At 36.9% G+C, this 23,632-nt stretch overlaps 1 protein-coding gene and 1 long non-coding RNA gene across 4 annotated transcripts in view; one reads left to right on the top strand and one right to left on the bottom strand.

The window, feature by feature from the left end:
• NLN (neurolysin) overlaps positions 1-23,632 on the bottom strand; it is a 44,521-nt gene that overhangs the window by 13,875 nt on the left and 7,014 nt on the right. For all 3 annotated transcript variants that reach the window (XM_052778775.1, XM_052778773.1, XM_052778774.1), the window contains exons 2-7: positions 17,316-17,572; positions 14,717-14,865; positions 9,114-9,221; positions 7,510-7,612; positions 6,600-6,760; positions 5,045-5,180 (exon numbers count right to left, since the gene is read on the bottom strand). In XM_052778775.1, coding sequence (XP_052634735.1) covers positions 5,045-5,180; positions 6,600-6,760; positions 7,510-7,612; positions 9,114-9,221; positions 14,717-14,865; positions 17,316-17,572 — 914 coding nt within the window. The remainder of the gene's footprint in view (positions 1-5,044; positions 5,181-6,599; positions 6,761-7,509; positions 7,613-9,113; positions 9,222-14,716; positions 14,866-17,315; positions 17,573-23,632) is intronic.
• The window catches only part of LOC128137656 (uncharacterized), a 36,840-nt gene continuing 32,375 nt past the window's right edge, over positions 19,168-23,632 (top strand). Inside the window, exon 1 of the long non-coding RNA XR_008233776.1 lies at positions 19,168-19,452. This is a non-coding gene — a long non-coding RNA (uncharacterized LOC128137656). The remainder of the gene's footprint in view (positions 19,453-23,632) is intronic.

The raw sequence follows: 23,632 nt of genomic DNA on the forward strand, positions 1-23,632 counted from the left end.
TTGTTGTACTGAATGTGGGAGTGGAAAATCTGACACTGTAGAAAATGAAGAGGATGTACAATTACTAGTATCTTCCACTAAGAATTCAGAGGCAAATAGTTTAAGTGATGAAGAAAGCAATAATATGAGTCCAGTCTCAGGAAGAACAAGACAACAGAAACCTGTAGTGCAGGGTCCCCTTAGACAACTGGTGGGACCAGAAGGAACACCAGTATATGTACATGTACATTTACAACCTCTGATTTATTACATTGGAAGCAGGTGGTTGGATCATATCAAAGCAATCCTGAAGGGATGCATAGTACTATTAAAACAGTGATGATGACTCATAACCCTAATTGGGGAGATATACAGGCCCTTTTAGAATATTTGTCCACTACTGACTGAAGAAAGAAGAACAGTTTTAGAAAAAGCTGGAGGAGTGACCCAATGGCATGGGGGAGCACCTAATATGAACACTTACCTCCCAAAAGAAGATCCTCATTGGGACCCTAATATGGGGGGAGGAACGGAAAGACTAAGAGAGTACCAAAAATTTGTTTTATATGGAATTGAACACAGTGTACAGGAACCTAAAAATTTATCCAAATTATATGAAGACAGACAAAGGGATAAAGAGACCCCTTCTGCTTTCCATGAGAGATTGTGCGAAGTGGCACAAAAATGGACTGATTTAGATCCAGAAGATCCCAGCAATTTGAAGTTGTTTAATATGTTGCTTATCAGTCAAGCTGTGATAGATATTAGAAAAAAAACTACAAAAAGTAGAAGGGGCAGATGGAATGACAATTTCACAGTTATTATCCATTACATATAAAGTATACAGTAATAGAGATGAGGAGGCTGAGAAAGAAAAACAAGGATGGGCCAAAATCCAGACACTCCTACTAGCTGCCCTAAATGATGGGAGAAGTAGAAGGCAAGGAAAGGGATGTGGAAAAGGTGGATTTCAAGGAAGGGGAAGAAAACAGGGAAGCTACAATAGAGAAAATTACAACGTCCCTTTAGGATCAAATCAACATGCATATTGTAGACAGGAGGGACATTGGGAAAAGGAATGCTCCAATCTCTCTAACTATCAGGGAAAGAGGAAAGAAAAGGTGTCGTGGTTTAACCCCAGCCAGCAACTAAGCACCACACACCCACTCACTCACTTCCCACCCACCCAGTGGGATGGGGGAGAGAATCAGGAAAAGAAGTAAAACTCGTGGGTTGAGATAAGAACGGTTTAATAGAACAGAAAAGAAGAAACTGATAATAATAATGATAACACTAATAAAATGACAATAGTAATAATAAAAGGATTGGAATATACAAGTGATGCACAAAGCAATTGCTCACCACCTGCTGACTGACGCCCAGTTAGTCCCCAAGCGGCGATCCCCCCACCCCCACTCCCCCCAGTTTATATACTAGACGTGATGTCACATGGTATGGAATACCCCTTTGGCCACTTTGGGTCAGCTGCCCTGGCTGTGTCCCCTCCCAGCTTCTTGTGTCCCTCCAGCCTTGTTGTTGGCTGGGCATGAGAAGCTGAAAAATCCTTGACTTTAGACTAAACATTACCTAGCAACAACTGCAAACATCGGTGTGTTACCAACATTCTTCTCATCCTAAATCCAAAACACAGCACTATACCTACTAGGAAGCTACTAGGAAGACAATTAACTCCATCCCAGCTGAAACCAGGACAGGAGGCTATTGAATTAATGACAGAAATCAGGTTACACTGAAGGGACCAAAGGAATGTATTAAAATCTCCCCAGCCAATCCTCTGGTTCCAGTTAAGCTGGGGAATGAGATAATAGATTTTTTTAGTTGATAGTGGAGCCACACATTCTGTAGTAACGAGTTGTAAGGGGCCCTTAAGTAAAACTAAAATAAATGTTCTTGCTGCAACAGGGAAAAAGACCTTAAGTCCATTTTTAAAAACTATGGAGTGTTCAATTGGTGATACTAAATTAACTCATGAATTTCCCTGTATGCCAGAATGCCCCTTACCACAGCTTGGACGGCACATACTTTGTAAGTTGAATGCACAACTAACCTTTTCTGAAGACTCTGTTCAGTTGCATATTCCTCCAGAGATGGCGTGGAAAGCCCAAATATGTTTAATAACTGAAGAGAATCCTGGTGAAGAAATGAATATTCCAGAAGAAGTACTAAACACAGTTATACCTTTGGTATGGGCAACAAAGACACCTGGACAAGCGAAGAATGTAATTCCAGTAATGACTGAACTTAAACCAGGAGCCCAGCCAGTAGGAAAAAGACAATAGCCTATTAAGCTAGAAGCCCCAAAGGGGCTTAGATAGGGGCTTTAGAACCTATGATAAGCTCCTTTTTGGAATATGGGCTGTTAAGAGAATGCCAGTCAGAATATAATACTCCAATTTTACCTGTAAAAGAAACCTCATTCTTCAGAGTATAGACTGGTACAGAATTTATGAAAAATGAATGCGAGGACAGTAGATGTCTACCCTGTGTTTCCGAATCCTTACACTCTCCTTGCTTAACACTTATTTTACAGTGTTGGATTTTACAGTGTTGGACACCTAAAAGAAGCTTTCTTTCGTATTCCTGTGGATAAGTAAAACCAGACCATCTTTGCCTTTGAGTGGGAAAATCCAACTATAGGGTGAAAGAAGCAACTATGTTGGACTGTTCTTCCCCAAGGATTCAAGAATAGCCCCACCTTGTTCGGTCACATACTGGCTAAAGAGCTAGAACAATAGCAAAGTGATAATGATGCATCATGACTGTTTGATCACTATTGAACAGGTGTATTCCAGTAGACATGGTCTGCAGGATGAACCCTTGCCTAATGCAGAGTTGGAGCTATTTACTGATGGGACCAGTTTTGTATTGAAAGGAAGGCGAAAAGCTAGATATGCTGTGGTAACATCTACTCAAATTTTAGAAGCTAAGTCTCTGTCTAATAACACTTCTGCCCAAAAGGCAGAATTGGTAGCATTAACACAAGCCTTGGAACTTGGCCAAGGAAAAAGAGTCAATATAGATACTGATTCTAAGTATGCTTTTGGAGTGGTGCATGCACGTGGAGCAATTTGGAAAGAAAGAGGACTTTCAACCTCGCAATGAACCCCAATTAAATATGGAGAAGAAATAATGAAACTTTTACAGGCAGTTCTTCAGCCGAATGAAGTTGTAATAATGCATTATAAAGCCCAACAAAGAAGGAACAGTGATATTATAAAGGGAAATCGAAAAACAGATCAAGTGGCAAAGGAAGCAGCTCTAAAAGAGCCAAAATTTGAAGAAGCCTTAATTCCAGCACCTCATTTAGAATACTGCCTCCACACTATACTGAGAAAGAAGATCAATTGGCAGAACAATTAGATTGTTCTAAAAATGATCGGGGATGGTGGGTGACACCTTTAAAACAATTGTAATTTCTGAAAAGATGATGGAAATTCTACTTAGAAGATTGCATCAAGAAACACATTCAGGAGCAGGTGCGTTGGTATTGACTGCCAAAAGATATGTTGTAGGACCAAAAATGCAAAATCTAGCAGATATCATAGTTAAAAGATGTACTATTTGTTGTGCTAATAATCCAAAAATTACCAAGAAGTTTATAGAAAGAGTTATGAAACAAGGTATAACTCCTGGGGAATACTGGCAAATAGATTTTACAGAACTACCAAGGTGTAATTTATACAAATACTTATTGGTGATAGTAGATACCTTTTCTGGTTGGCTAGAGGCCTTTCCATGTTGTACCAACAAGGCTAGAGAAGTAATTAAGGCCTTATTAAAAGAAATTAGCCCTAGGTTTGGTATTCCAGAAGATATTTCTTCTGATAAAGGACCCCATTTTATTGCAGAAATAGTACAGGGAGTTTCTAGATTTTTGGGTATTAAATGGGATTTGCATAACCCTTGGAATCCACAGTCCAGTGGTAAAGTAATCTTGTAGAAATGTAAGAGAGACAATGGAGACAGGGTGGTTGAATAAAATCCTGCGTGGATTTAGATTCGCCCTGACTGGGTTGTTACAGAGTTTACTACAGAACCTAATCGTTTTGGTTATTATAGTGTTTTTTGTTTGTATTTTGTTTGGATGTCTTAAGAGTATCATCGTAAGACAGGTATCTCAATTGTATGTATTAATGATAAAAGATAGAAAATGAGACTTGTAGAAGTATATTAAGACTTCACAAGTCTCAAAGGGGGGAAATTGTTATCAATGAATATAATCATATAACATCTATTAATAACACTACCACCAAACAGACTTTATTGCTGTACTAAACTATTTTGAGGGCTTTATTTATAGGATATATCAATATACAATCCTAAGTGGTGTTGGGACACATTAATAAAGGAAGACATACTATTTTGTGGAATTATATAATTCCAGAAAGTAGAGGTTAACTCTATGCACAAGAGCAGGCCCACTGAGGTCAACAGGATGACTATAAATTCATAAACTGCTCAGTTTAAAATTTTCAAGATATCTCTGTTTTCAGACTGAATTCCATTAGAGGGCTTTTGAATTCCAGATTTAATCTATCATTCCAGATTTAATTTTTTAATTCAGCTCGTGGAAGTTGCATCATCACATACTGTAATCTTTCATTATACTTAATGCAGTTGTATCGGAAGAAGACACTAAGGCTACAGACGCACAAAAAATTGCAGCTGACCTAAGGGAATGAAAAGCTGCAACTGTGACGCAGCCTCTTGAACTGATAAAATTGCTTGGGCTGCACATGTTATTCTGGTTCTAGAGTAGAATAACTGCATTTTGGGGCAGAGAAAGACATAACCGCCTGCCTATATGGGCTGTTACAAAGTCGTTATTTTCAGATTTTTGTCTTGTGCTTCCCTGTTTTGGAGCAATTGCATTTGTACAGGTATGGTCTAAAAAAATATATGCCAGAACAGAGGCAACAGAGAGTTCCTTTTCTATCTAAACATGATGGACACTGTGACCCAATTATGTATTTAAATTTATCTTGGCTGAGGAGTCATGTTGCCACACCAAATATGAAAGTATTGTTTACAAATAAGAACAAACCTAAGAAGGCTGTTACGTTATCTGTGCTCTTTGCAGTGTTTACCTCCAGGACAAAGTTGGCATGGGTATTATAACCAAGAAGCTCTGCTACTTTTGCCCTTATTGGAAGCAATTGCTGAAGAATTTTTGTGTTCTCCTAAAAAAGAAAGGAGGCAAATTTGTAAAGTGAAACCAGAAAACGCATGCTATCAAAACAATTACCTGAATAATATCTGTAATCATAAGAAATAACAAACATTTAAAATTAAACACGTTAAGATATAAATGTAGAATAAGGTAAGTTTAGCTAGATTCTTATAATTTTTTTTGTCACAGTATTTGATTGCCAGTAGCTAGTTTTCTAGTCAGTCATTACTCTCCCTATTATCTTTTTTTTATTAATCAAAATATATATAATTTCCTTTTAGGATAATAACAAATCTTTGATGGTTGCAAAGAGTTTACTTCCTTTATCAATCATTTAAATGTGAAAGATAACAGGCAAATGGCTGACAGCAGGCTTAATTGCTTGTTAGTGGTGAAGACAGACTGCAAAGCTATTGTGCCAACATTCAAAGCTTGTTTGCAAATTTGCCTGTTTTGCCACTGACAATAGCAGTCAGAGAAAAAGATCTGAAACAGAAAAACCCCAGGCCCTGACCTAAATGTGGTGGAGGATACTTGAGAAGCTGAAAATGTAACTGTGTTAACCTCCTGTTCTGGAAAAGTGCGATTTCTCAGGGAAAAACGTTTTTTTCAAGCACTAGGTTTGAAGATTGTCCCACAGTTTTAACAGCAAATCCCTTTAAGTGTGCTGACTTGCAGAGTTTTCAGTTCTTGGTGCCCTTTTATTCTATCTTGTACTCTTCACATTTCCTAGCACTTCAAGTACAAAAGCTCAACTCTGCCATTGTTCTCTAATGAATGGTTGGTACAATTGCCTGAATGACACTTCTTCTATCCTTTCCATACTTTTTCATTATTTTAGACCTATCTAGGTGCCTGGTCTCATCAGTATCAAACAAATTATTTGTGAAATTATTTCTTCTTTTTATAAGGCATGTTTCTGGCTATTTTTCAGAAAATTAAATGAATCTTTTATAAAAATCAGGTTTTTTCTAAAAATCTAATTGAAATTCTTATCAATATGCAATGTGTTAATTTCACATTTAATCACCTGTATTTCACAATTAAAATGTGTGCTTAAATAACCCTTCTTATTCTGAAGAATCCCAAAGTACTACAGAAGCTACAGTCAGACATCCTTCTCTGGGAGGAAAGTGCCAGTAAGCAGCTGCAGAACACTGTAGGGAAATTTGGCAAAAGATCAAAATTCTATTTCTATTTACAGCACCACTGAAACTTTAAGATACGTACACACACACAGGCAGATCATCAACTTCTAAGGTCTTTAGACATCAGAGTAAACTGGAGCAAGGAACTGTTAAAGATCACACTGATAAGTTTTGATTTCATATTACTAGACAATATATAGAACTCAAATCTAACATTTGAATATGTAGCTCCATTTTTCAACTCTGTCATTACCCTGTAGAACAGTCAATATACGACATACCTCTTTGCACCTTGAGTTAAAGGCAGATTCCATTTTTCTCCTGGTTTCCGAAATGCAGCACTTCTTCATGACAGGAAAATAGTGGGGATACTTTAAAGTAATTTTATATTTGTTTTCCTCAGTCTTCTCTAAATTCTTAATAAAGTCATCAGGAAGGCCTTCTACAGAACACAATTTAATAAACAATGTTTACCAGAATTACCTATTCCCGCCTCTTTTTGTGAGATTGTTGCATTTGTTTTGCAGCAATCTAATTTGACATCAGAAATCTCCATGGAAATATAACCCCTCTTTTTACAACTATTTACTAAAACTTTTTCAAATCACAACCAAGCAAAATAAAAACTGGAAAGACATGTAAGCAAAAGAGAAATATATGTAAAGCTACCAGATAAAAACAGAATACGACATAAAAAAAAAAAAAATCACTGGTTTTATTAAAGCACATTTTATGCCATACCCTTCAGATAATGAATCCCCAAATTCTCTGTTACATAAAATCTCTAGATCAGTTTAAATGATTGAAGTAGCTAAAATATATTGCAGGACAGAAAAGTTTTTCCAATAATTGCAATGAATATAATACACAGGAGATTGCCTGATGGTGGAGAACTCAGAAAAGAAGCAGAGAAAAGTAAAGTTACAAAAAAAAAAAAAAAAAAAAAAAGTAGGACAGATATGCTAACTTGATGCATGGCAAACACTTCAGGAAGCACAAATCTATGAAGAAGTCAAACACCTGCAAAGGGTAATTCTAAACTGACCTTAATAAAGGATTAAAAAGGAAACAGAAAAGATTGGAAAACAGTCAGAGTTTCACTTGATCTAACCATCATTCACTGGGCCAAAAACAATTACTCCAGTAAAACTGCAAGGTTGAAGAAGTGGGAAGAGCAAGCATATTACTCACCAAGTTCTTCCTTAGAAAATAGAAGAAATGTGTTTTCCTCATTCAAGTTTTTGTTAAAGTCTATACACAGCTCACTCAATTTTTTCTTCATCGTCTTTATTTCCTGTATCGGGCATAAACTGAACTTAGTGGAAAAACAAAAATCAAACTTGCATTTACTATCCTTCACATGAATAGTATTTCACTTTTTCCAGCTAGGCTCTCTACTAGCCAACAATGAATACCAGCACTGAGCAAGTAACACACTGCAGGTAGTGTCATACTTCACTCTCCCTCAGCCTCCCTTTTATCTTTCTTTTGGTCCTGAGCAATATTGTTGCCAACGAACCCTGGGTCCCAGCTATCGCTCTGACAACTTTTCAAATGTGTTCTCAACTCAGAGGGGATTGAACACATAAACACATTCTCTGAACAGCATTATGTGCTACATTCAATTATTTTCTTTTATTTGAAAATCTAAAATTACAATTTTAAGTGTAAAAATACCCACTAAAATCAATAAGAATCAAGGGAGTAAAAATGCATGCAACCTATTGAAAAACACTCCTTCGGAGTTGTATAAGCATGACAAAAAGAAGAGAATACTCACACAAGACAGGACCATTCCAAAACGTTTTTTATAATCCTGATATTCATCCACCTGAAACATTTTCTTATATATCTCATAGCATGTCTCTACCCCTTGCTATCAAGTTCACATAAACACAGTAGTTACCAGTAGAATACACATCAAATACAAAACCTGGCAGAGACTATGATTAGAAAAGTGTTTACTTAAATGTAATTCAACTATTGTTTCCTTATAAAGTATTTCAAAACTCCTTTAGAGGCATCAGTTGCCCTTGAGCAACGCAAATAAACAGGAAACTGTTCCCACTAACTGAAGATATTGATGAAGAATGACTATTTTCTACAAAGGGTGAAGTGTATTCAAGAGTCATAAATCGAGATAATTATACAACATCACTCAGAATTTAAAGATAATTATGTCAGCATCTCAGATGCTGACAATTTTACTTCATGATTTTCAGAAGCGACAAGTGCTTTTATATGCTTGGGTAAATCCTCTCTAAATGGAGCCAAAATTCTCAGTGCGGCTTGTGCTCCCTTTAAGCTACCTCAAGTGTTTTTTAGTCAAAATGCTAAAATCCTGGACACATTTTACAACATTGGTTAATAACTGAAATTAAAATAGCTGTGTCTTTGTAACAGTTATACAAACTTCTGAAGCTTGGACTCACAAGTAACATTTTTGAGAGGTCTCTTGACTAGGAATCTATCTAATTTAGGCATTCTCTGTAATCAGAATACATAACAAAAGTCTTCCAGATAGGCTGCTTCTAGTCTGGAAGGCTAAGAGAGGTGATGCATACCACCTCTATCCATTGAGTACTGTGGGTGTCTAACAGATTAACTTAAAACCCCTAAGGTGACTGAAGTTTAAAGGATGGATCTGGAACTAAGAACACTTAAGATTAGAGCAGTAATTAAGCAGGCCCAAAAGCTCGAAGTTCAAATATATGCTTGATACAGCCATACAACCATAATTTCATCCCTTGGACAGTTTGTCACCTTTGCTTTATAAACTAATAGTCCATATTTACATTCTGCACTTCTTTAGGAAGATGGAGTCCGTTTCTTTTTCCCACTTGAACTGATTTCTCCAGATATCTCTTTGTTTCAGGCTTTACATTTTCAAGATTGCAGGTTTGCTGAAATGACAGTACAGAATAACTGAATTTGCAACATGGTGTAAGAAACATACCGAGCATTAAAAGGGTGTGAACAGAGTTGTTCTAAAGAACACCACCATAGTAGAAAAGGAACGTCCCAGATTTTAGTGTGTAGGACTTTCCAAAAACAGTCACCTTATACAACAGTATTTTTATATTGATGTAGCATGGTTTTAAAATAATTTTCTTTTAGCAAGTATCCCAGCACATTTACATGCTGTCATAATGGCAAGCCCTTTTAGTTTACAGTACAGCGCACTCAAACTTTTCCTGTAGAGATAGCTTTCTTATACATACTTGAAGTAAATCAGTGCTATATGGTAACACTGTACCTTAAAACTTAGAAGGATTAAAAAACCCCAAAAGATTAGATGTGTCACTGAAGGTTATCAGATGGCATAAAATTTGAGCATATACATCTCCTCTTTCATAAGAAATCAATCAGTGACAACAAATAAAATGGTATTTCTATGTCTGGTTATGCCATTACAAAGATTCTTGAATGGTCATTTCCTAAAGCAATCAACATTAAGAGACAAGATACTGGTTGTAAAAGACCATGGATCAGCCCTGTGAGGGTCTTCCTTCAAATGACTTAAGCATAACTGCTTAATTCAGAAACTTGCCATTTTGTTCCAAGTTGAAAATAATGCTGTACACATTCTAATTTTTTTCCCCTCATCTAAAAGTGAACATTTAAAAAACATATTAACTTACAGTCCTTCTTAAAAATGAATAATCTTTTTAATTTCACCTTCAAATATGAAGCTGTTGGAATTAGCTCTGACTTGTCTTAACAACTCTCTCATCAGCTTACCTACATACAATTAATTCTTGACTAGCACCTCTGAAAAGTAAGGAGGTTGAAACATGCAAATTCTATGAGAGAGTTACACAACTGTGTACAGCTGTCAACTAATGACCTGCCAGTGCAAATTACCTCTCTTCCTTAAACAGAAAAAATAAGAGACAGGAACCTAGTCATATTCCAAGAGAAAATAAGAAAGAATAAAAGCTCTGAAATAGATATTTTCCCAACTGTCATTTAAAAATAATCCACACAACAACACATAAACAATGTCTACTCCCACCAGTGCCCCGCAAATAGGATTACAATAAAAAAAAAAAAAAAGCATCAGTGGAAATTGTTTTTTAGAACCATGAAAGAACTTTGAATGGTTTAGCTTTGTTTTTACTCTGCAAAGAGTCACAAGTCCCAGTAGCATTGTGCTACAGCAGGACTGCTAAGCACTAGTACAATTGTGCCTAAAACTTTTGCGCATATACCAATAGTCTATACACAAGAATTTCTAGGTCCAGTGAAAAAAATGACAACAATCACTTCACTTTCTGATAAGCTAACTTTTCTAAAGCAATAGGCAGATTTAACTTAGTTTCCGATACTAATACTTCCCATGAATGATGAATGTTTTTTCTTTTTAACATTATCTCTTTACAGGTAATTTTTAAAAGAATCCATAGACTCATGAGAGGATGATCTAACTACTATAGGTCACCACACAGCTAAAGTCAATGGTGACTTAGCCATGTGATTGCACGGTGTACCCTTCAGCATGGCTACAATTCTTTTGCAGCACTCACCCTTTTTTTTTTTTTTGGTTTTGGTTTTAAATAAAAGGATGTAAAAAGTGGAAATCTCTTTTGGGGAAGAAAGTGAGTGAAGAAAATCATGCCCTCTGTCCTCTCTAAGTCAAACCTCACATCTCCATCCTCATTTGTGATAACTGCATAAGGCAAGCCACACAGAATATTTCCCAACACAAAGATAAAAGAATGCTATTACCCTACTCCCTGCAACACTCAGGCTTCCTGCTCTGCTTCTGGCAAAGAATACTCCCTTTATGCTACTAAGCACTGCTTGGAGCATATTTATGCTAGGAGCGTCAATGCTGTGATATTGAGTACAAAAATATTTGTAACAATCAGAATTTTCACAGGACAACACACAATTCCAGGGTTCTTTTTTCTGACCTAAGGCTAGCGTGATAGAAAAAACAGGACTTAAAAATGATAGAGGTGAAAAATGCAGATACAGTCACTACATTAACATTTATATTGTGCTACCTGTGCTGCAAGGCTCAAAAACAGAATGGCTGAGAAAAAAATTTGAGTACTCTAAACTCTATAAAAAGACACTGGTTTTATTACAGTAACAGTTAAGGACAGAGGATTGTGAAAAGTGTCACTGACTTACTCAGGTATTGTGTGGGATCTCCCAGCCCCTCCATTGGGCACCTGGAACTGTCATCTCCTGGGCTCAAACCCAGCAAAGACTTTATGAATTCCTTTCTTCTGCCTAAACACTAATTTTAAGCCCTTAAATGCAATGAATATTAGCTCCTTCTAAAGCTAAGAAAGAGAAGGATTCTTTTGGGAAAAAGGAGGAGAAAACTAAGTTAGTATTCTTCATCTTTCTCTTGATGACTACACATCTCTCCATACACTTCAAAAGAAATCAATGTTAAATAGCTTCTAGTCTTAATATTAGCCTTTGTAAAGTTTATCTGCATCACAGACATGCTTAAGATAAGGATGACACACATTCAAAAAGACCTGTCAGGTCTTTAAGGACAAGCAAGCACATAAACCCTCATAGGTGCAGGAACCAAGGGTGCTCTGTGGTCATCTCTGAATTTCAGTCTGGTCAGGATGATCTATGTCATCCTGTGTTTCTTTGATGAACAATTTCCGTAACAGAAGTGCTAATTTCGAATATACTACACACATGAAATTTTGGAACTTTCCAAAAGTTTTAGGATGGTCATGGCTGATGATTTTATATACCATTTTGTACTTGTTTTGGACAACCATGCTACCTTATTCCATGAAGAAATCTTCAGGCAGAGTAAGAAACAAAACCTACTTAGAATATCATGAACAAAAACTGCAGCAGCTGTTTACATCAGGCTGAGTTTCCTGAGGGCATGTGGGTGGAGAAGATTGGCAACATTCTTAAGCATGCCTCTGCTAGCCAACATGTGCAGATGTTAGGAGTAATAAAATTTAAAATTATAGTTTCACTACCAAATTCACCTTTATTCCACGTTTCAGACCCCAAAATAAAAGTTTTCTAAAGAATAAGATCTGGAGCATGTTGAACAACACAAATTTATGCAGGAATTTTTTCCCCTAATGTGTGGAGAAAAGAAAGAAACTAGATTATTTTCAGTTTTTGTTTTTTTGGTTTTTTTTTTAATTAAATATAAAAACCTCACACATCTTCCACTATCAACAGGTCTTAAATAAAGCAGAAATTAGAAACAATACTAAACAGTTGTTAACTTAGAAAAGTGTAGTCCTTGTTAAAGGGAGCAAAAACATTCAGGATGTCACTGAGATCAAGCAGATTTAATCATCTTTAGTGGACTGACTGTATTATAAATAACATGGGAGTGTGATGGCCCTCATTCTCCTCACCACATTTTAATCTGGCCCCTGTGCTGGATCATGAAACTTAATTCATATACCTGAACTATTAAATCCTCAGTGAAGCCATGAAAAACCTGATTTAATCAAAATGTTTTGCTGGCTCGTTTAAACTGATAAAATTATTTCAGCAAAACATTTCTGGTTTTAGAAGTCTCTTTTTTTTATGTGCTCCTGGAACCTGACTTTTCACCTAAGAGTTTCTAACAGGAGAACGCATTAGAAATTTAACAAAAATTAACAAGAAGTTTGTGATTTGGAAATAGCAAGAGCTGATCAGTCTGGCACTACTGGCAATTTCACATCTGTTCTACAGCAAAAACTGCTACTACTTTCATAGTTATTACGAAGTTGATACATGCTCAGAGGTTGCATCTCTGGAAAACTAATACTAAAACATGCTTGCATGCTGCAGTTAAGCCAAGAAAAATCTCCGAAAAAAATTAAATGGAGATTTAAGCAACTATTGTAACTGTTATGAAGCCAAGTATTGCTGCAAAGGAAAATGAAGTAGGAAAGCACCAAACGAAAAAGATGTTAAAAAAAAAAGATTCTAAGAAAGTAATACTAGGGAATAACAGCAATCAGTTTTCACCAGCTACTATCAGAAATTCCTGTAAATTAAAAACAGATAGATACACAGATATGGCAGATTAGTCCTAAATGTATCCATGTATACTGTAGTGGAGAATGGGGAAAATCACAGCAAATAATAAATAAATATCAACCTTTTTAATTATTAGCAACAGAGCAGGGAAAAAAAAAATGAACATAAGGCATGGGGGGAGAGGGGGAAATCAACATAAGGCACTATCTGCCAACACACAACAGAAGGTCCTCAAAATGGGGCTATTAAATACCTCCACAAACACAGAAACACCACCACCCAGCTAGAGAAGAACACTTGAAAATATGCCTAGAAAACACAGCAATAGAAGACAATGGTATTGGAAGGCATTTTAATAAGGTGCTGCAAATATTATTCTGGTTCCCAGTCAATGCTGCAAAAAGCATAGACAACAACTCCAAGAAATAGGGCTCCAATATATTATCAGCATCACAAGAAGGTTAAAAATCGATGGGGCTGAAAGAGAAGATTCACATCCAAAGCATGGACAAATGTATGTATTTTAGTTTTCACAGCAGATAGCTTCCTTGCATTATCTTTAAATTACACTTTTGGAAACTTATTACTAAATGTCACTAGATGCATTTGAACAAAAACAAGTGTTCCTCCTGTTTGAGCTACAAAATAAACTGTCTGAATGAAGAATACAAGATACCTGTAGGTGCTCAATTAGAAGGGAAGCTAAACAGAAATACAAAAGGGATAGAAGCTAGTTTAACAGTAAACATATCTTTTGACTTAGTTTTATTTTGAGGCTTATGCAACATGAGGTGTATACAACGTAGCTGTCTATAATTAGCAGATCAAAAGAGGTAATTTTGGGGGTCACTCCCAGCTATATGTTCTCATTAACTTACATACCTTGAAACTCAACTTTAAAATTTCAAATTTTCCACTACTTCAATAAAGCACAATTTTGGACACCAATTCAAAAGCAGCAAGCTAACCTAAATACATTGCTATATTGCCTCTTTTCTTCCCCACACATTGGTGATGCTCTGGGCAAACCAGTTCAGGGAGCTCAGCCAGCAGAAACAATATGTTTTATTTTTCCTGATGGGTTTACTTCTGCTAGCTTAGCTTCCTTGTACCAGCTCATTGGAAGATTAGACAAAAGTCAAAGCTATTGCAATGGAGAGAGAGGATATACACACCTAGACATGAGACACAAAAAGTGGGAGCACCAAGTTACACTGGCTCAAGTTTTTGTGGAACCACAGCCTTTTTGTATAGCCGTGTCCCACTGGAAAGATTTGACTGGTATAGACACAGGGGAAACACACACAGTGATGGGGATCTTGAAAAGTGCTGTGGATACTAACTTCTTTAGAGAAAAGTTTTTCACTGCTGGAATTTTATCTACATTTCCACAAGTTATGCAGATATCATTGTGATTTACCTGCAAATAAACAATCTTCTGAAACACATCTTCTCTCATGCTCATCTCCACATCAAAATTAGAAAGCTTTTTGTCAGCTTCTGTACTTGCTAAGCGTACCTCTTTGTCAGGTGAGACATGCTGGGGAAAATCCAACATGCTTCTTTCCACTGTTTAAATAAAAGGCAATGAACACTTACACAAAAGGCTAGAAATGCTTTAAGGATAAGGAACTTCCCCCCCTTCTGATATTTATAGAAGACATAAGAAACAAGTACCCAAAGCAACCTGACACTTCAGATCAGGCTTGAAGCAAATAAAGTGATTACAGATAATGTAAAAATGAATAGGTAAAAGGACAAAACCGCACACCATTATAACAAATAAACATTTTACAGACACTATCTATTACCCAAGCCTAATTATCTCATCTTCTTAATTCTACAAAATCAACTGAAAGGTGTATAAATATAATACATAATTTTTGAACGATGAACCATTTGTAATTGAAGACTGACGTTGTTTCATGGCTGGCACAGATGCTTCCATGTTAGCATTTAAAGTCAAAAGCTCTGAACTTTTCAAACAGGCCCATCTGTCCTAAAGTTATCTTTACATTGTTATGAGAACGGTGTCAAATCCCCATCTTCTGCGTTTAAGGAGAACCAATAAAGCAAAGATAGAAGATGCTGTCTATGTATTCTGAACTTCTAGAGATCAGAAGCTGAGTAATACTACTTTTTTAGAATACACTTTTGAGATTAAGTAAATCCTTGCTTATTAAAGGAATATTGCATCTTATAATGACATTGAATAGAAATGCTAAAATAGAAATGAATCGTCATGACTTAGTTGAATTAACTTAATTCAAAACCAATTATAATTTCACTCCCCTCCACCTTCCCAAAAGCACATTTTAGAGAAACAACATTTCTAGGATGATTTAGAGCTTTGTAATTTCATGCAATCTGAAGTTGGTTTATCAAACCCTGAGATACTCTCAGCCCTTCAGAAACCTTTGGAATGCAAACATGGGCATATGTTTCTTCTTAAAGTCCATAGGAAACTGCCCCCCAAACGCCCCGCTCCTGTCCTCATGCCAAGATGTTTCAAAATGATGAAGTGCGTTTTGGCAGCTTTCAAGTGAAATGTAAGGCCTGTGTCTTTTCAGATAATACGTTTCACTTACTGGGGGAGGTCTGTCATGTACATGTAAAAAGGACACACAGGCCTTAAAGATCCAAGGTTCTAATGGAAGTCTGGCTGTGGTAATACATCCTTATCATATGCCATGGGCTGTTTCACAGGTAAGTCATGCTAATTTCACATACGGCTTTGAAGATTAGCATTAAAAGCTTACATATGACCCGCTACTGCAATAGCACATAAAGAAAAACGTACATCTTCGTAGGTGCAAGTCTTGGTGGCTATGCTGAGAGGCTGATGGCCACTATTTGCTGAATCAAACATAGATTTTCCTTCTAATTTAATTTAAACCAGAGTTTTATACCTTGGTGAAAAGGCTTACAATAATTATACCAAATACATTGGTACAATTAAAACTGAATCTGACAGGAAGCTGTTTGAGTGAAGATTACTCAGTCTTTCTGCCAGTATCAATTCCAGTCAATTCACTGGATGTGCCTAAACTGTAATTCTAAGTATGTGAAAGCCAGACTAATATTACAGTACAATCACTTGAGCTGCAGGCTGCTCTTTATTGCTAGGCAAAGATTTTGTTCCAAGCCAAGGTGGCTGTTTTCAGCGCTTCTGTTGCTACTGCAGATTTTTTTAGAGGATTTAAGAGAACTTGACTTTTTATTACACTGACTACTTTTTGAGGGTCACGCAGTCACCATCTGATAGGTTTTCCAAAACAAAGCTACCCAAGACACACTTTATTTTTATCTCCTCTGACCGACAATTATTAACAAATTAACTGAATGGCCTGTGTTTGACCATTAAACTCCACCCATGTATTGGCAGGTCTTGATAATTCATCCAGAACAATCTAGATGTGACTGCATGACCAACACCTCTCCCTGGATTCTTCAAGGCCTTGCAGGCCATAATATAAAAGTGAGCAAGTAAAGCAGTCTTCCGCCATTCTCAACCCTCACATTTTCTCCACTACGAGCTTATCAACCTTTCCGTTGTTCCATTTGACTTGCTTGTCTCAGATTCTGCAGCGTCGGAAAAAAACACTGCCTATCAGGTTTGTACACACCACAGATTCTGTAGTCTACACTGTTGCACATTGTGCCCTAGCAGTTGTACATAGCTGGAAAAGAAAATGTAACTGTGTGGAGCTTCACATGCAAAAAGAAAATAGGTGACCAATGCAGTTCTCTGGATGCGTCAAAGCAATCAACAGCACAATTTTGCTAATCCTTGTTTTTGTCTCTAGAATAAAGCTGCAGGACTTTGTAGCTCATCATGTTACATATTACTGAGAGGTCCTGAAAGGTTATTATGACCAGAGGACCCTTGAGAGGCCCCTACACATTCTACATGAGAACTGCATGGATCAGAACTGTAAGCAAAAACTATCCTTTCTCAATGTTTCTTTAAGTGCAGATGAAATGCCCTATAGAAAGAATCACAGAAAACGTACACTAACCTGCATATTCCACTTCTATATCTGCCAAGGCCCGTACAGTATTTTCATGTGTTACTTCTCCAATATCAAGCATCCCGACACTGTCATATACATGCTTTGTCTTCCTGATTAGTTCTTCTGTTCTTGTCCTAATTTGCTCTGGTGACAGGTCCCATCTCAAAAGGTTTTGGCCTGCTGCTACGTATGAAGAAGCCTTGAGCTGGCTAGTAATTTCTGCTCCTAATGTCATTGTCAACACAAGCCGTGGCCCAACGGACCTGAAAGTATAAAAATGATCTTTGCATAGCAATATTCTAGTTCAAGAGGTAGTTTACAGTAAACATTAAAAAAAAGGCAAGAGACCTTTGATGATTACAGAATATTTTTAGAAGCAAGAATAAAGTCCTTTTTAGAGCCATAACTTGTTCAGCAGGACCATACACAGCCGTTACCCTTATCAATTAAGTCTATTTAAATAAATCAGACGTCTGTCTTGTACCTTTTCCATCTAGAGGATGACTAAGTGTGGACAGGGATAAAAACTTCGGTATTGACAAAACCAGACAAAGTTACTATTCAATCTTCTAAGAAAAACAGAATTACAGTTACTGAAACTCTACAGAAACAGACAGTATTTGCATTTTTGAAATAAGGAATAAAACCCACATAGTGATTTCTAGATTATTAAGAACAAGAACTGCAAAGATGCACAAAACAAGACACAAAAAAAAGTCATGTTCATTATAACAAATAATTTTATATTTATACGGGATGTCTACCACACAATCAGCCATGGGAGGAAAACTTCTAATTGTTACTTACTTGAAAATGTATTCCTTTAATTGTTGTGGATTTTAAACAGACAGTTTCACAGTATTGCCATAAGAGGTACATAAGTTTACTGTAATTTATGTACTATTAATCCTGATTATATAAATCAACTATATTTCAGCTTTAGCTAGCAGAAGAGTTTACATATGTAACTGATCTTACCCAATCAATGGCTGCCTTTTCACTAATCTTTTTGACATTATTAAAAAAAAAAAAAAAAAAAAAGAGACTTGGAGCCATGATGGCTTCAGAAATACAGGCTTCTACCCTCCCACCCCAACAAACGAGCACTCAATTTGGTTGTATAAAGGAGAAGGATACAGACTTACGTAACTGACTGAAGTGGGGCTAATAGAAACCCACACAGTCAACAAGATGTCCACCCAGTCACTACATTAATAGCTCAGTTATATATGAAGTAGTTGCTGAGGAAGATAATTTGATAGTAATTAAAAGACAGCTGGCATTCAAGCAGTAAAGCTTGCTGCAATGTTTAGTATCATAGGAAGATCATATGAGCATCATAGGAGGATCTCTGGTTGGCAGAGACTTACTATCTGCCTCCCTCTTTCAGTCACATAATCTAAATAAATAAATAAATAAAAATATCACATGTTGTTATGGTAATAATGACAAAATTTTCAACCATCACTAAAGAGATACAAGAACACACACAGAGCTTGCTACTAAAAGGGATGTTTACTTCACACTATTGTATACCAAATACCTTTTTCCCTAACGCTAGCCACTGTACTTGTACTAATTTTATTGCAAAACCAGTCTGGTATGTGCATAAGTGCTCAGATAGGTTTTGGCATACAATGCAGGAGCATGCATAAAAGGATAGGCAATTTTAGCCTGAAGTAAGAACAAAGCAGAAGAGTGAAATGCCAACAATCTGAAGAGAGCTGCACACAGGACTTCTGTTTGAAGGTAAGACTTTTTGTTAAAAGGCTCACTCATCTATAAGAGGAATTCTCTAGAAATAGCCTAGCCAAAACTATTTTTATGCAAGACAAAAATGAAAGACAACATTTCACAGAATCATAGAATGGTTTGGGTTGGAAGGGACCTTAAAGATCATCTAGTTCCAAACCCCCTGCCATTGGCAGGGACACCTTCCACTAGATCAGGTTGCTCAAAGCCCAATCCAACCTGGCCTTGAACACTTCCAAGGATGGGGCATCCACAACTTCTCTGGGCAACCTGTTCCAGTGCCTTACCACCCCCACAGTGAAGAACTTCTTCCTGATATCTAATCTAAATATACCCTCTTCCAGTTTGAAGCCATTACCCCTTGTCCTATCAGCACATGCCCTTGTAAAAAGTCCCTCTCCAGCTTTCTTGTAGGCCCCCTTTAGGTACTGGAAGGCTGCTATAAGGTCTCCCTGGAGCCTTCTCTTCTCCAGGCTGAACAACCCCAACTCTCTCAGCCTGTCTTCACAGGAGAGGTGCTCCAGCCCTCTGATCATCTTCATGGCCCTCATCTGGACTCACTTGAACAGGTCCTGTCTTTCCTGTACTGAGGACTCAAGCTGGACACAGTGCTCCAGGTGGAGTCCCATGAGAGCAGGGTTGAGGGGCAGAATCACGTCCCTCGACCTGCTGGTCATGCTTTTGATGCAGCCCAGTATACGGGTGGCATTTCCATCTACACTTTACGTTGAGAATTTTTTTTTCCTTGTTACCACAGTTTCTTCAAATCCTCCCAAACCAGTGTGGGCAAGAGGTTTACTTTTCCCTTCTACTGGCTTACAGAAACATCAATGTCTAGCAGATTGATGATTTAACTCTGAAAATGAATCCTGAATAAAGAATATTCCTTCCACCTCTGTTCTGCCTCTCTGATACCAACTCAGTTCTGACATTAATGCCTTAGTAGCTTCTCCATTGGACTACTGAAACTTCGAATCTCAGTTAGAAGTTTATAATAAATGAAGCTGCTTTCATGAAAGCAAAATGTTAAGTATTAGCATTCTCAGAATGCATGTTTCCCACCTCCCAAAACCACTGAATCCTACCCTGAATCTACAAATCCTTTAAAGAACAGTACTTCATTAAGTCACAAACAGCTTCCCACTGGACTGCCCTATGTCTAGTTTTTCCACACATTGCTAGTGCAGCTCTTGTACAACCTCATGGGAGCTGAAGGGGAACCTCCTCAAAAAGAGGTTCAAGGCTCTGAACTCCACACCCCGCCCCTCCCTGAAAACATAAAAAAGAATATGAAATGTGCCAAATTAAGGTACAAATAAAAGTAAAATAGAATCAAAGGAAAAAAACCAGCCTGAACAACATAAAAACTGACAACTATGCTAAAGTGCAGGATATGAAGCAGATACCTTTTTTAAAGGGAACCTACAGCTTTCTGTCATTCATTACCTTGACTTAGTCATGCAGAAAACACAGCCCTGTCACTGACCAACTACATATTGTCAGAAACAAACACTAAAACAGTCAAAGCACCAACAGATTATATTAATTTCAGCCTGTCCAACAAGTTTAAGCAGTAATTAAAGTTGTACTGATTTCATGAACTTGAATGTAGGCTCCCTGATTAGGACAGAGCACTACTTTTAAATACCACAAAAAGATGCCACCTGATTTTCTTAGTATGTTGGCTAGTTGCATCGAGGAATACACACACAAATTTGACAGCTGCATAAATGATTGCCATAAATGCCAGCAAGTTGTTGTCTATCTGTTAGAGACAGGAAAACACAGAACTGTCTGGTTTTGAAATGCTGATACTTGTATCCCCCTGCTGATAAAAGGAAGCAGTCATTTATGTAGATTAACAAAGGCACTACAAACTCAGAAAGACCTGCAAGTCTTTCTAATTGCCCAAATGAAGGTGGGCCTTCAAAACCTGTAATGTAACATTTCACATAAAACCAATCACTACATGCAATTCTTCAATTAATGATTTACTGATATGTGTTGTTACCTTGCTACCAGTCAATCAGATTGTACTTAGGGCCAATGTAACTAACATCATATTAATAAAAGACAATGTACAAGCACAAGTGAAATCTTGGCAATTTCTTTCATGGCTTAGTATTTCATATTGTTTCTCTACATAAAACTTTAAATAAATAAATTCCCCAAACTCCATGTATCATACTGCAATAAAATTGGTAATTTACTAACTATTAACAATGCCAAAATTAAAGATTAAATAGACCATAAAGAAACAAGAAGGAAGAGTATAGCTAAGATAGTATGACTGTTTAAAAAATGCCCTGCAACTACTCTTGACATGTTATTAGAGGGAAAATATTAAAGTAAATTGTATCACTGTGGGAAACTTCAACTTCCCAGATATAAACTGGACAAGAAATTCTATTAATAATGGTAGGAACCAGATGCAACAGCAAACAGCTTTCTTCAAATAGCAACTGAACCAACAAGATGCAATTAGTATTTTAGGCTTGCTTTTGGTAAATGGCAGCAACATTATAGAAGAGCCAACCACTGCTTGGACTGAGCAATCAGAAGTTGATTCAGTTTAAACTAGATGGAAGGATAAACAAATGTAGGTCTGTAAATAATGTTACATGTATACTGCAATTATCCCATATGGCCATGGGTAGGCTTTTGCTAATGCCTGAACCAACTAGTTCAAGCTGTTTCAGATATTACACTCAATTTTCTGCAGTGCAGTGTAGAACAGTAGATATATCTAAACGAGCCTGTGTTAAGAATAAGGTTCATGTCCAGCAGCAGTATTGCCTTAACATATTCCTCTTCCTTCCCATTCCTCCCCCTGCTGCTCAATTTCTGTCCCCATACACCACTCCATCAATGACTGCACCATAACTGTTGTGCTGGACTAAACAAAGGATCAAAAGTGTCAAATGCCACCTAAGCCTGCATTACTGCTAGAAACACTTATGAAATGCATGGATTTATTCTAGCAAAAAAAGTCTCAAGATGATTACTGTCATTAAGCATACCATTTAAATGCCCCAAAGTGAAAAGAGCTTTTGATGCTAAGAGGCAAAACTGACATAAGAACAAATTAAAATAAATTGGTCAGGTATACATGTAAGCTAGAATCTTAAGAGATGTTTGTAACCATCAGGGCAGTGAGATTCTGGAGCAGCCGCCCAGTAAGCACCAGGAAGTGAAAACACCTCTATTTATAACATGGCCCTTGATCAGCATATAAAATGGATTATACTACGTGGTTACCTAAGGCAGCACAGGACTAGACTTTGTCACCCTGGTTGTCCCTACATTGCATTTTACTATGAATATCTAACTGGCCTCTGTTGGCAACTTGCGCTCACCTTTTTCTTGGGTGAGTCCTATGGTATCTAATAATGTCGGTGGAATGACATACGGGGCAGACTGAAATATATTATGCATTTGCGCACTGCTTCATCCATCTACGAGAAGTTCAGTAGGAAAGGCACACAAGGTTTGGTTTGGACTTTCAGCTATAACAGAGTATTACAGAAGCAGCTGTTGTCACAAATTATGGTATTAATCTGCCAATCCCAAAAGCAGTAAGAATGATAATTTCTACCAAAAGCAGTGTAAGTTTAGTTACAACTTAAAGCTTAGTAGCTACTTCTAAAAGAGGATTTTTAAGAAAAAAACAAAGCTTCCAAGTTACAGACTGCAATTGTTGTTATTTTTGCTAGAATGCCAGGTAATTTATTTTACCAACAAATCTGCAATTTGATTACTTGCTGCTTCTGGAAAATATAAATTTGATTTGATTTTAGAAAGGAGAAGGACCTTTACAATACTCTGTTACAGCAATAGAGTGGCCAACATAACTGCTGCAAAGACAAACAAAGCAATTGAATTTACAGACTGATTTTTAACTTGTGCAGTATTTTAAACGTATTAAACATTTATGTAAGTCTGGTTTTGTTTAGAAACATTTTCCGTGACTGGAACACACCAAGCAACCCTTTGTTGGCGTGTTCCATTGATGGTACTAAAATAAAATAAGAAACCCACAATCTATGAAGCAGAAGCAGCAAAGGGTAATAGCAGCTTTAGAAAATACAAACACAAAAACCTGCAAGCTTGTCCACAATCTGGTCCTACTACTGATAATCACTTTATAATACAGTCAAGATTTAAGCCTGCTGTCTCATTTAACTCTGATTACATATTGATAGCTATGACTCCATCCAAGACTCTTTAATGGTACTTCCAGTTTGCAAATTAATCTTCACCTAAACAGTATTAGTTACAATGACAAGTATAATTTTACAGAATAAAGTGTATTAACAAGTGTATTTCTGGAAAATATATATACAGACCAGTTTACTGTACTTGCTAATAGATCTGACAGTTCCATGTAGCCACACAAAAATCGGAGTGTATCAGCTTCATGTAGGATGGAAAACTATATTCGCTGCTGACAAAAGAACGGGGATAACAGCTTCAGGGGTGAAGTGGGAGCTAAGATTTTAAAAAAGAATATAGAGAGAAAGAGAGAGGGGCGGCATCTCAAATTCAGGTAACTTAGTCATCTTCTAGTTTTT

This window comes from Harpia harpyja, chromosome Z, assembly GCF_026419915.1.
Source record: "Harpia harpyja isolate bHarHar1 chromosome Z, bHarHar1 primary haplotype, whole genome shotgun sequence".
Classification (NCBI taxonomy): domain Eukaryota; kingdom Metazoa; phylum Chordata; class Aves; order Accipitriformes; family Accipitridae; genus Harpia; species Harpia harpyja.